We start from the raw sequence: 14,798 nt of genomic DNA, 5'->3' as shown, positions 1-14,798 counted from the left end.
CAAATCTAAATAAAAAATTTGGTTTATTTTTTAACTCAAACTAAACTTGAATTAAAATGTGTTTGACTTAAAGTTTATTTTAAATTTATAGTTTAAATTAGTAGTTTAAAATTTGTGATTCAATTCAGTTTGAATCAGGTTGAATTAGTTGTCTAAATTTATGACTTGGTTTGGTTGGAATTGGTGATTTTATATATTATTTGAGTAAAATAATATCGTTTTGTTAATGAACGATGGATTTGAGTCACAAATTTAAATCGAACCAAATCACAAATTTGAACTACTAATTTGAACTGTAAATCCAAATTAAACTTAAACCAAATCTAATCATTTTTATTTGAACTTAAGTCAAGTCATCCTTAATTTCGGCTTGATAAACTTGCGAAAGTATTTTTCATTTAAGTTAAATTTAAATCAAAAGTTATTCGAATTTGACACAATTTATATTCACTCTTATACATAATATAAAAATTATAAAAAAAATAATATTATATACAAATAACGAAATATTTTTATATAATTTAATGATTTAAAATTAAAAATAATAAAATAAATCTAAAATTTCAGTCCCTTCAACATAAAAACTTATATTGCCAACAAATTTTTAAACTTGGATCCAACTAAAATTGTAACTCAAATTCGATTTATTTGAGCCCATGTGAATTTGATCCTCCTTCAACAAACACATGTTAAGCTTATAAATGCGAAGAGAAATGTTGGAATATTTATTGATGTGACGAAGAAGAAGAAGAAAGAACAAAGAACAAAATAACATGGCAACTTGGGGAGCCAACACATGACAAGAGGGTAAAGGTGGGGCACGTGGCACGTGGCACGTGGCACGTGGATGTGTGATTAAAATCTTCTACATTCATCCCCCCTTTCTTTCATCCACGCACTTCTTCATCTCTACTTGATTTCCCTAAATTCATTTTTTTATTTTTCAAAATTATCCCTTTATTACCTCAACTATATGTTGATTTTCTTCGGATTATCAAATAATTAGAAAATAATAATATTAAAATTTTCATTTAGAGAAAAATATATTATTTCTCCATAATAATAATTATTAAAATTAATAAAATCTAGAGGAGTTGGTTAAGACAAAAATTCTCAATCGTAAAATCAGAGAATTTAAGTTCGATTTTATACTGCTGTTAATAAAATTGAGTGTACATACTCATGCCTTCAATTATACTCATATTAAAATGAAAGGTCTTGATAATAAGTTGCTAAGCTAGTATCTTTAGGAGTGGAAATGAATTGAGCCGAACCTAAACATCCTTTCACTCGAGTTTGACTTGAATGAAAAATAGGATGATTCGAGTTCAACTTGAGTTGACCAAAGTTAAGAGCAGATTGAGTTCGGTTTGATTCCTAAATTTGAAGTTCAAAGATCAATTTAAGTTTATAGCTAAATTTTGTGATTTGAATTTATAACTCAAATTTGTGACTCATTAGTAAAACGATATTATATTTATAATTACTTGATATAATTCAAATCAAATTGTGAACCAAACTCGAATTATATCAAGTTATTGTCTAGCTCATAGATTGAATCGAGTTAAACTTTCTTTGACTTTAGTTCGATTTGGTTTCATAAACGAATCAACCCTTCCAACTCAAATTTAACTTGAACAAATTTAAATTGAATTAAATCAACTTTAAAAACCACACTAGTTCTGTTCAAATCAAACTCTATATCTCTTTAAAATTGATCGGATTGGTGATTACGATCCATCAAGTGGGCCCCTCATCACCAAAAACAAGAGTCTAATAAATTTGGTTTGGACCCCAACAATTGAGAGGGGTCCAAAATCAGTATCATCAATTCTGCATGGGATTAGGATTTAGGACCACCATATTCATGAACATATCCTAGGCCACACTCTATTTGGTCTACTTTTTAAGTCAATTTGGCCTTATTTTATTTCACACGACATTATATTGTCACATAAATAGTTTCAACAAGACTTTTTAGTTTTGGTCTTGTCTTAATTTAAAAAAAAAAAAAACCAAAGTCAAATGGCCTCCAATTTCAAACTAATTGAAATAGAAGTAATTTTGACGTTATTACAAAATTTTACTCTTCTTTCTTCAATATATGATTGAAATTTTAAAAGCGAATTTTCCTTTTTAGCAAAACTTTACGGTATAACTAATATTTTTAAAATCAGATCGACGGTTAAACTATTTATTTCACTGGTTCGCAGATTGACTGATTCAATTTATTATTAAATTACTATGTATTTCTTGAATAATATCAATTATTTACCATATTTTTAAATATAAAATATAATTTCAAATATATTAATTAAATAATTGATGCTCCATTAAGACCATTATATAAATAAAAAAATTAATTATAAATTTTATTTTTAATTCAATTAAATCTTATAAATCGTACATTTTTTAAGTTTTAATCAGACAAAAATTATATAGTATTATGAAAACCCAACGTCGTTAGTTTTAAATAGTTTTTTTAATTCAACGAGTTTATCAATTTTGATCAAATTTTAAACAAATTAAAATTTATATATAAACTGATTATATTGTGAAATCGGAACAAATTATAGACTGATTCACAGTTTAACTAGTCAAACCTGGTTCGATCTAATATTAAAAACATTGTTATCTATTAAAAATAATTGATTTTAAGATTTCCATTCTTGTAAGAATTTATTGGGATAAAATAAATCAAAACCTCAAATCACCAATGTTTTTAAACCCTAATCGGGTGTGAACTTGGTCCAAAGATTGGTTTACAAATAGATTTGTCTCATTGATGATAGTATGATATCAATATAATATAGTTGAAATTTTAAATAGATTTTAGTCATGGGATGTTAATATGACGGTTAGACTGATCTGACTTGACGGTTAAATTGTAGTTTACGAGTATTTACTTGGTTTAACTTTAAATTAAGTTTGTCTAATGATTAAAACGAGTGTTACCCATGTTTCAAACTAGATTTAACATCGATTTTTGGTCAAACAAAGATTTGAAATAATGATTATAAATATATGTTAAAACATAAATATGAAACAAAATCAATTGATCATCTATTGACGGGCACAAATTTTTATTCTAGGGAGACGTTTGGTTAGAAATAGATGAAAATTATTATAATAATTTATTTTTTATTATTTACATTTTTATATTTGATTTATAAGTAATAAAAAATTTTGATAATATTTTATTATCAATAAAAATATGACAGGTAATATAAAATATAATTTTATTATTATTTTTATTTTAACTATTAAAAGATTACTAAAGTAAATTTAATTTTATTATAATAATATTTTTATTTATTAAATTTTTACTACAAAAATAACTTTATTTTTTATTAATATAATAAATAATATAAAAAATATTTTAAAATAATTATATTTAAAAAAATTTAAATAAAATAATACACTAATGTTTTTTTATTATCTCTAATATTTTTGTGTTTTTTAAAATATATTATAAAAATATATTTTAAAAAATAACATATAAAATTGTAATTTATCTATATAAATAAAAAATATAAAAATCAAGTTACATGATTTTTAATATCAGTGGTGATTTTTTAAAATTAAAAATAAAATAAAATATATATTTATTTAAGTAAATTTAAAAAATACAAATAAAAAAAGTTTTACTTTTCTAAAGTCTAAACCTTGAATTTACCGCACTTACATATTAGTTAATTATATATTAATTAGTCAATTTTCATGTAAGTTATAAAAATACTAATCTAAAATCAACGCAGACACAGACAACTCCGTCCATGTCGAAGCTCAGACACACTCTCTCTACATTCACTTGTATCAATCTCTGTCTTTTTCTCTACGCGATCTCTTCTCAAACATCCAACGCTAAATTTCTCAAAACTTCTCTCTTCACTCTCTTTCTAATTTATTAGGGTTTATTTTTATTGTATTTATTTCTTCAATTGTTCGACGATTCTCCCGATTATCTTCACTCCATTTAGCCTCTCGAGTAATAATCACTTCGTCTTCTTCTTCACTTCAGATTCATTGCCGTTCAGCTTGTGAAGTGAGTACTGTACTTTCTGTTTCTTTTACTTTTATTTAGGTTCATTTATTCTTATTACTATTATTATTTTCTGTTTTTCTTTGGCTATCTGCTTTTAGATCTGTGTGTTGACGTCGTTGCTTTATGTAAGCTAAGATCTTAACTCTCTGTTTCTAAGAGTATAACTGGGGATTTGAAATTGGTGTATTAGGAGGAATGAGTTTTAGGTATAACATGATTTGAGGCGCATGAGCTTTTATAATTTGAATCTGAATTGGAATTATATATGGTTTATAACGTCCGTTTAATGCTTGTGTTGGGAAGATTGTTATTGTGCGTTGATTAAGTAAAAAACGTAGTTCCTTTCAAGGTTGATGGATGAAGTAGACATGAAACAGTCAAAACTCAGAACCTTGAAGAGGTCAGCTGAAGTTTGGCTGACCGGTTTTGACTTTTTTATATGTGGGATTTTTTTTCACCTTAATAAAACTTTAGGGGTGTGATGAATTATTTGCTTAGTTTGCATGTTCGAGTTAGATTTTGCCGGTCTAAGTGGTAGGGTGTTGGTCTTTGCAACGTTATTTGCTAGAGACAGGTACTTCCCTCACTCGATTCATCTCTGTAGGCGTTGCAATTAGCAATATATTCAATCATATGATAGTGTACACTTTTGTGTAATAGTGTATATAGACCAACAAAATTAAAAGTTTGTTCTGTTGAAGCCATTTTCTTGTTCTGTCTATGCAATTTTGCAGTTGACAAATCCCACAAATCCCTGTTGATCAATTGTCATTAAGCATATTAGTTATCAATTTCTTTATGAAAAACTTCTAATTGTCATTTTCCTTTTTTATTTTCTTCCTTGTTATTTTTATAGGTTATCATATTATTCATATTATTGGGAAGGTCACTTCAGTCCTCACTGACATTCTTAGGTGAGTAATTGTGATTTTCCAAGTTACTGCCAGTGGATGTAACTGTTGGATATAATAACCGAGCCTTTTTGTTGGACTCAGCAAGCTTTAGAGGCTGTGAATTACTTGGGGTACATTGTGATATATATGGGTTGCAGAGATGAACATACTTTAGAAGAACTTCTCTGCTATCAATTTATATCTTCACAATAAGCAAAATGCGGTCCTTGTGGGGGAAGTCATCATCAAAGAAGAAAGCCAGTAAGGAAAATATTATTTGCACATTACATAAAAAATCTAAGAATACATCTGAAGGTAAACAAGGCAGTAGATCTGGAGGGTCTCAAAGGCATTGCAATGATAACATTTCAGAATTAGGTTCTCAATCTCGAGCTGAATCTCGATCTACGTCACCTTCCAAACAAGTATCCAGGTGTCAAAGCTTTGCTGAAAGGACTAATGCTCAACCACTACCACTTCCTGGTCCACACCCTGCAGCTGTAGGTCGTACTGATTCTGGAATTAGTGTATCAACTAAACCAAGATTGGGAAAAGGTTCAAAGAAATCCTTGTTTTTGCCTCTCCGAAAACCAGCATGTATACGTGGTAGGGCAAATGCTACTGATTTGGATGGAGATCTGGTCACCACTTCCTTTTCCAGTGAGGGCTCCACTGATAGCGATGATCCAGCAGATTCCCATCATCGCAGTCCCCTGACAAATGACTATGATAATGGAACTAGAACTGCTTTTAGCAGCCCTTCATGGTAAGCTTGATTCTAACTCATTAATATGTTGCTTTGACTATGGATGTAAATTTATATACATTGTATTAGAAGGGTCAATTGCACCAACCACCCCTGAGGTTTTGCAAACTGAATTTAGAGCTAAGTCTGGGTGTATTATGCAAAATCATCCCATTATTTGAAAATTAGTCAAATACCGCCCTTCCGTTAACTTTAGTTCACTTGGATAAGTGTACAATGACCTATTTACCCCTATATTTTGACTTATTATGATCTTTCACAATTTGGAATATATATATCTTTGCGCTTATTCCTCTACCAGCAGATTTCAACCCCTCACCCCTTGCCCGGCAGCTTGTCGCTAATCCATTGCTGGCAGTTGCAACATATCCACTTTTCCTTCCCTTGCCAGAGTCATCACCACACCTTTCTCTCTCCCCAGCTCCCCCTACCCCAACAGCCCCTACCGCCCACACCTAGCAGCTTTCTATGCTGCCACTACACAGTGAGGTGTCAAGCAAGGCCACACACACCTCAACCAATTGCTGAAGTCCCTTTTCTATTGTAATTTTGTTTATTTACTTCATTTTTTACTCTATAATTCTTGTGGCTGTTCTTTCGGTTTTTTTTTTTTTAAATTTTGACATTGTATTTGTTGTATGGGTCTACTGGTTTTGATTTATTTTTGTTGGTGGTGGATTGTTTGTGGTGGATGGGTTTTATTATAATTGTTAAGTCTGTTGTTATGGTGAAGTGATGGAGGTGGCTTTGGTTTGGACTCGTGATTTCATGGGGATTTTGTGTGCAAACAATGGATACTAATTTGTGTATGGACAATGATGTGTCGCTGTATCATTAGTTTTCATTGTTAATGCATATAGTTTTATTTTACATATATTTTTTCTTTTTAATTTGTATTTCTTAGGATTTTGAATTAGTTTTTATTTTGTGTTTAGGGAAGTGAGTCAAAAGACAAGTTTCTCGTTAGCCAATTATAGAATTTGTAACAGGGTCAGCCTTAGGGGCAGTATCTAACTAATTTTCAAATCATTAAGGGTGGTTTTGTACTACCACCAAACTTGGCATCTAAATTTTAGCGTTTGAAACTTCCGAGTGGTTATTTCAATTGATCCTAATGAGAAGTAATTTGTGTTAGCATGCCATGAATGTTTTTGTATTCTTAATCATCCCTATCAGTTGATACCATTTCTTTCTCCCCAAGTGTGGTGGTGCCGAAGGATCATCCATCCAGTGCTGCTCAAACAAACTCTAGAGATGCAAAAAGAACATTAAACCTTTCATTGGGTAATCGTATCTCCCCTAAATCAGCTAAGCAAAGACCTTTAAGTGGTGCTGTACCAAATCTACAGGTTTCATTTCATAATGCCTTCAGCAGTGCACCTGACAGCTCCAGATCAAGTCCTTCCAGAAGTCCAATCAATGTTCTTGGCACTGAGCAGGTTGTTAATTCTACTTTCTGGGCAGGAAAGCCTTATGCAGATGTCACATTACATGGATCAGGCCACTGTAGTCCTAGTTCAGGTCAAACTTCTGGGCACAATTCCATGGGAGGGGACATGTCAGGACAATTATTTTGGCAACAAAGTAGGGGTAGCCCAGAATACTCTCCTATACCGAGTCCCAGAATGGCTAGCCCTGGGCCCAGTTCCAGAATCCAAAGTGGTGCTGTTACCCCTCGTCATCCAAGAGCTGGAGGGGCACCCATTGAGTCGCAAACAAGCTGGCCTGATGATGGGAAACAGCAGAGCCATCGTTTGCCTCTTCCTCCTATAATGGTTTCCAATTCTTCTCCTTTCTCTCATTCAAATTCTGCAACAACTTCACCCCAGGTACCTCGAAGTCCTGGAAGGGTAGAGAATTCTGTGAACCTTGAGTCGCATTGGAAAAAGGGAAAGCTTCTGGGTAGAGGCACATTTGGACATGTTTATGTTGGTTTTAACAGGTATCCCAAAAACAATTCTTAACTTCATTTTTTGATTTTATCACTTTACATCTCAAGCATGTAGGTGAGTGACTCGCAGGATAGGGTTGTATTATTCTCCCACCAGTTCAGTTGTTTATCTTGATTATCGATTGCATTGGCTCCTTCAGGTTTCTAAATTATGATTGAATCTCTGCATATAATCTCTTAAGTTAGTTTCCAATGAATTAAAATTTTTTAAAAAAAAAATTAATGTTAGTCTGGTGTTTTCACATATTGAACTTTACTTAGATATTATGATCTGAATTGATTTATTTTTCTTAATTGGTCTAGTGATAGCGGAGAAATGTGTGCAATGAAGGAAGTTACATTATTTGATGATGCCAAGTCAAGAGAAAGTGCTAAGCAGTTGATGCAGGTAGGTTGATTTCTCATTAGACAAGGGAGCTATCATTTTTCAAGATTATTATTATTATTTTTCTTTTTTTTCTCTTTCACTTTATGGTACCCTTTCATAGAGGATTTATTTAATTGTCCCTTGTTTTATTTTAACACTGCCTACCTACAAAAAATTCACACTCAAGTCTTCTTCAGGAAATTGCCTTACTGAGCCGCTTAAGGCACCCAAACATTGTGCAGTATTATGGGTCCAAAACGGTAAGTCTATTTTATGATAATTCCCATATTTCATCCTTTGAATTGATTTTTTTTGGTCTTTGTTTTTATTTTTATTTTTTACCTTTTGGTATTAATTTGTCATGCATTTCATCAACTTAGTGTAAAAGATTAGATTTGGATGCATTCTGTGGACGTGAAATTTATGTTTTAGAAACTTTTGGGAACTAAGGTTATGGTTCTTTTATTTTTAACAATATTTTCATAATTTGTTTGACAATTCTGTCCATTGTCACTATTTACAAGTTAGATCTTTACTATTTCTCAAGCAGGTAGGGGAAAAACTTTATATATACCTGGAGTATGTATCTGGTGGATCTATTTATAAGCTTCTTCAGGATTACGGACAATTTGGTGAACTAGCAATGCGTAGTTATACTCAACAAATTTTGTCAGGGCTTGCCTACTTACACTCTAAACATACTGTTCATAGGTGAATGAATCTACTCAATTTTGAATTTAAGTTGAGCTTGTAGCTTCTCTCTGTCAATTGTTCTATTTTCATTTTAAATAATTTCATTTCTTTAACAGAGACATAAAAGGAGCAAACATACTTGTAGACCCAAATGGTCGAGTCAAGTTGGCAGATTTTGGGATGGCAAAGCATGTAAGTGTAGGCTTAACTATTTTTTGTAACAATAAATGAAACTAACCTAAGTGCAGATATGAATTTGGAAATCAAGGATTACAAAAATGATGCATTGGAGTTAAATGACCTGCTAAGTGTTATATGAAATTAGTTGAATATTATTGGAAGTCTAAAATATTGAAATTACACAGTTACTTGTGCAAATAATCTGTTAGGTTTATTAGAGACTGTTTTCCCAACTTATCTGCTGTGCTCTTTGCAGATTGCTGGGCAGTCATGTACATTATCTTTCAAAGGAAGCCCTTATTGGATGGCACCTGAGGTTAGAAACTTTTCTTTTTCTGTGCTTAACCTCTTTAATCATGACTTGGTTCTAGACAGCGTAACATAAGTCTTAATGTTTGTGCAGGTTATAAAGAACCCAAATGGTTGCAATCTTGCTGTTGATATATGGAGTCTTGGATGCACAGTTTTGGAAATGGCCACAACAAAACCACCCTGGAGCCAATATGAAGGGGTCAGTATTGAGGACAGTAAAAGATCTTTATTTTATCTTCTTAAGATTTCATTTTGTTGAAATATTCAATTTCTTAATGAGACATATGTACTTGTTGCGGTGTACAGGTTGCTGCCATGTTTAAGATTGGGAACAGTAAGGAACTCCCAGCAATTCCAGATCACCTCTCAAATGAGGGAAAGGATTTTGTGAGGCAGTGTTTGCAACGCAATCCTGCATTTCGTCCTACAGCTGCTGAGCTTTTGGAGCATCCTTTTGTGAAGTCTGCTGCACCTTTGGAAAGACCCATTCTGGACTTGGAACATTCAGATATACCCCCAGGGGTTACAAATGGAGTGAAAAATCTGGTATATTCGTTTTTCTTGATTTCCATGTAATGTTCTTTTGAAGTTGAGGTTGTGGCCTGTGATGATACTTTGTAACTTTCATAGTTTCCTTTGTTTTAATGATAAAAGCTGGTTATAACATAAATATCAATTGGCAAGCTTTTCTGAAAACATTTTCTTAAATTTCAATGATTTTGCGTGGAGTTTAGCACTCTATTTCTGTAATGTGCATAACATAGTCTAGCAATATGGCTGCTGTGAATTTGTATTAAGAAGTTTCTTAGTTTTGTTATGTACTTGATGGAAATTGTCTCAGAAAGAAGACATATAGAATGTATGATCCTTGCTGGAAATAAAATATCTCAATACTGTTCATATTCTGTTTATTAGGAGTTGGAAGAGAAAGAAGACATAACAGCATATGCAACGATTCTAAAATCAGGTTTAAAACAATTAGATTGGCATAGTATGTGCTGTAAAGATATGTCAAAAATGTTTGAGCAATTAATGATGTGGAGATGCTTTTGCAAGTTTATCTCGAGGTGTATATCACAATACGATAAAGATTGAAGTGGATGATGGTTTTCTGGTGATGGGCGGCTAATTTTTTTAGAAGTGTTACCTCATCAAATTTCCTGTTTGAATTTTGTTCTGCAACTAGAGAGCAACTGTTCTGGGATTATGGAGCAAATTGGAGGATTTCAAAAGTTTTGATAGTGAAAGGCTCTAAGGTGGATTGATTTTGAAGGTTCAAATGGGCAATTTAATTATGCATTTGAGCATGATATAACCCCAAAACTAGGAAATGATTGGTTCTAATAACCCTAAATTGTTATGATAGGCTTCGATAATGGGGACGACTACAGCAGCAACCCAAATATGCCAATAGGCTTCTAAAACTGAGCAAGTGTTTGATAATTGATGTGTATGTATGCAATGAAAGAGCTGGTATAGGTGCTGTTTTGACTGTGCAGAAGAACTAAAAAACTTTTCAATGGGTTTATGTTTTTGCAGTGTCTGTATGAAATCTTAAAGATCTGGCTTGTTTCCTAAATTTAGACCTCAACCCTGTTAATTGTGTGCCCCCAATTCTGACCTTTACTTTGGCACATTGATCATCTTTCAGGGTATTGGGCAATCGAGAATCTACTCTCCCTTAGATTCAGAAAAACTTGCAGTTCATTCATCGAGAGTATTGACTTCTCCTCATGCCAGGTTCCCCTCTCTCTCTGTCTCATGTGCTTGCACTCACACACCGCACATGCTCATACTTATCCGGGAATGTGATGTTTTGGTGCTTTTTTGGATATATAGCAAGAGTGAAGTAGGAGAACATTTCAGGCAACAGGATAAGATGTTAACTTGTTTTGTGGCATAGAACCTACTTCTTAGCACCTCTTTGGTTATCAATTTTTTATAGGGGACACAAAAGCACATTAAAAGAAAGGCGAGAAATAAAAAATGGATAAGATGTTCATTAAGGTGATCAATTACCCCCTGAGGAGGAAAGCGGAAACTGAACAAAAGTATACGAAAAGATTTTTGTAAAAGCTGTGGAAAAAACCAGATTAGCCATATGATCTTTATGTAAAAACAAGCCCCAAAACAAAAATAAAAATCAGATAAGAAGAAAGAGGTTTCTTGATACTTTAGCTCAAAAAGATGCCAAAAAAGGCTATTTCTCCCCCAAGCCAATCAAACTTTTACGTTTAACAGTTTAACCTCTTCAAAATTTTTACTGTTTCTTTTAGATAAGTGACCCAAAGGGCTACTACCACACATTTCCATAAGGGCATCAGTGATGTGAGGTTCAAGATACATCTTTCTTTTCTACATAAACCTAATTCAAAAAGGGGGTATGGGTTAGTAGTTTTAATTTTGGTTCACTTTTACTTCAGGGAGTTGTTAATCAGCAATTTTTTTTTGTTACTTACAGCTTTCAGCTAGTATTGTTTCTGTAAAGATCCAAATTTTGTTTTCCAAGGCTATCTTAGTTTTTGTAGAAAGCTGGCTAATCTTTCATCAATTCACCTTTATCACTGATGGAGACTGAGGGCGGCAACTCAGCCTAGATTTGTTTAGAATAAAAGAAAGTATAACAACTTGTATAAATTTTGTATGTGTACTTATCCATATTTGAAATACATCCTCCATAAATAATATATCAGTTCTATCCTAACATTAAAATTAATGACTTCGGCGGATAAGTGGGTGCAACTAGAAGCATTATATGAACAAAATGCATAATATCTAATAAGCCATTCCTCCAAAAATCTTTTGTGTCAAATCAAAAAGAAAATAAAATTTCCTATTACCAGAATCTCAATTTTGTTTTTGAAAAATTTTTTTTGACCCAGGTGAAAAAAAATTCTGCTTTTGCAATGCAATTATATGTTCTTTCTGTCAGAATCATGAACTTGTGCCCTAATTTGTTAGTCCCTGATCTGCAGTGATATCCTTATTCCAAAGAACAAATCATGTCCAGTGTCTCCCATAGGAAGCCCACATTTACATCCAAGGTCGCCACAACACCTGAATGGAAGATTATCTCCTTCTCCTATATCTAGCCCACGGACGACTTCAGGTTCCTCCACACCTCTCACAGGCGGCAGTGTTGCTATACCTTTCAATCACTTGAAACAACCGGTTTACTTGCAAGAGAGTTTTGGAAGCATGCCAAAGCCCTCAAATAGTTTCTATAGCAATGGCCCTTATCAGGATTCAAATCCCAACATTTTTCGAGGGATGCAGCCAGGGTCTCACATCTTCTCAGACTTGTTGCCCTCTGAAAGTGATGTTTTGGGGAAGCAACTTGGAAGGCCTGTTCATGGAGAACCTTATGATGGACAGTCAGTCTTGGCTGATCGTGTATCTCGGCAGCTCCTAAAGGATCATGTGAAGATGAATCCATCTCTGGATCTAAGTCCGAGCTCTCCTTCACCCACCAGGACCAGTGGTGTCTAAACTTACGCATTTTCTTTTGTGGCTCACCAATCTGATAAAGAAGTTTGTCTGACTGGATTTTTTGTCCTGCTGAACAATTTATTTACCATGTTAACTACTGTGCAATCCGTCCCTGGATCTAAGTCCCAGCTCTCCCTTAACCACCAGGACCTGCGGTTTCTAATCTTATGGATTTCTTTTTGTGGCACACCAATCTGAGAGAACTCAGAAGTTTGTCGCACTGGAGCTCTGGTCCCACTGAACACTTTATTACCATGCGGACTTCTGACGAAGCTGATTTTGTCAATAATGGCTGGCATGGGAAATCTCTGGAATAAGTTGGGCAAAGTGGCTCGAGGTCAGGTTGTCTTTCAGGCTCCTTACTAATGAGTAATCTTAAGCTATCTGACAGAACTGATTGTAGAGATGAATTTCAGCAGAACCAATTGATCCAAAATGGAGCTAGCTTCCCAGCAAATAACTTGCCAATGTTGGTATGATGCGGCGTTGACTTTGTACAGAGCTGAGTCCATAATTGTCATCTAGTGGCTAACTAACTGTGGTATCAAGAGCATGATTTTGAGGGGGCAAGTTGGCTTCTGAGTTACTGTTGATCCAGTGTATGGCCCTTCAGGAGCAAATGAATTGCTGTGATTTCAGTACAGTTTTTAAATCACTGTATAGGGGGAAAAAAAAAAAAAAAAGGAAGAGCAATTAAGCTGGTAAAGTAATTAGCATGTAGACTAATTTTTTGGGGTCAAAATGCTGTACAGAAGATGGGGATCGGAATTATCACAGATTTGTTGAGCTTCTGCATTTGCTTCTTGTTCATACTGTTCATTCTAATTCCTTGTATGTACATTGCCCCTTGACTGGCGCCATGAATCTGTATTTTCCAACACATTTTCTGGAGCGAAAATTCATAGTCTAAAATTGAACTACATACTGTAAATGTTCCAAGTTCTGGCAGGTGATGCTATTTTTATGAGAGAAGACAAATGGGATTTGCATTATTCTCTTCTGATATGTTCTGAGAAGGCAGGTTTTTTGAATCTGTTATGTTCTGTTGCCAATTTCAGGAGAAGAATAAATGGGTTGCTCCTTTCAATGATGATATCTCCTGAGAGAGCAAGTTTTTAAAATGTGTGAGAGGAGGGGTGGATCCAAGCTAGATCGGCTTGATGGAGTTGATTTCGAATTGACGTTTTAGTTCAATTTGAGTTCATTCATTCAACGATACTGGTTGTCCCATAAATATTACTGTTTAACCCACTGATAGCCCTTTGGTGATGCTGTGCAGCAACTCGAACGACTTCAAATTGGGCATTATGAATTCAATACTTGCTCAAGCCAATGTCAAATTCGGTTCTGCTCAGGTTGAATCTGTCTTTTGTGATCAGATGTATGCTTCATTGTCCATGGTGGAATTGTTCTAAAGAAAAAGTAAAAATTAAATTGAATAAATAATAATTCGTGTCATCTCTGTAATTATTAAAAAATTATCATTGTCAATGTCAAGCTTGAAATAATGTTCCTAGATTTGGTCTATGTTTTGACTTGATCAAAGAGTTGGTTTTGCAGTCCAATTGGTTAGATTAAGCCAATGGAAATTGAATTTATGGTTCAACTCGAATGAGATGAACTAAAACTAGAATCGAAGTTCCAGTTTAATTTTTTTTTTTTTTGTAAGAACATGATTTATCATTATAATATTATTTATTCTTTAAACGATTTTGCTCATACTATAAGTAATATTATTTATTATTTTAAAAAACTTTTCGACCGCATTAACAGTAATCCGGTCAAGCTCGAAATCCAACCCTGGTCAGCGTCACTACCACAGGAAAAATGACCGTGCCGAGAGACGGCCCAATTCAGTTTGCGTAAACCAAAAACAAATTGACCAGGCAGAGGGATTCGAAACCCTAGCTTCAGCTAATTTCTTCCCGTTTTCACCGTCTCTATTTTCTCTCGGTGAAAAAAAAAAATTATCTTCGTTTCAGCCTCGTTTTCAAGGTAATCCAAGTTCTCTCTCACGAAAAGCTTAATTAGGGTTACATATTGACCATGGGCATAATTGACGAATGTTAATTTGGTTTAGGGTTTAGAATATTGATTTAATC

General features: G+C 33.5%; 1 protein-coding gene across 2 annotated transcripts; it reads left to right on the top strand.

Annotated features, from left to right (window-relative positions):
* Nucleotides 1–3,762: 3,762 nt before the first annotated feature.
* LOC123225810 (mitogen-activated protein kinase kinase kinase YODA-like) lies at nt 3,763–13,688 on the top strand. 2 transcript variants are annotated; one of them, XM_044650082.1, is made up of 13 exons: nt 3,763–4,045; nt 4,902–4,959; nt 5,041–5,704; nt 6,906–7,646; nt 7,959–8,043; nt 8,220–8,282; nt 8,573–8,733; nt 8,832–8,907; nt 9,152–9,211; nt 9,299–9,406; nt 9,514–9,753; nt 10,859–10,947; nt 12,183–13,688. In XM_044650082.1, the coding sequence occupies exons 3-13, from the start codon at nt 5,157–5,159 to the stop codon at nt 12,694–12,696; spliced, it is 2,685 nt and encodes an 894-aa protein (XP_044506017.1). In that variant the 5' UTR covers nt 3,763–4,045; nt 4,902–4,959; nt 5,041–5,156; the 3' UTR covers nt 12,697–13,688. The 2 variants fall into 2 exon arrangements, with proteins under 2 accessions (XP_044506017.1, XP_044506016.1); XM_044650081.1 differs by having other exon boundaries at nt 4,902–5,704.
* The last annotated feature ends 1,110 nt before the right edge of the window (nt 13,689–14,798 follow it).

This window comes from Mangifera indica, chromosome 9, assembly GCF_011075055.1.
Source record: "Mangifera indica cultivar Alphonso chromosome 9, CATAS_Mindica_2.1, whole genome shotgun sequence".
NCBI lineage: Eukaryota > Viridiplantae > Streptophyta > Magnoliopsida > Sapindales > Anacardiaceae > Mangifera > Mangifera indica.
This window is presented reverse-complemented; position numbering and strand designations above follow the sequence as displayed.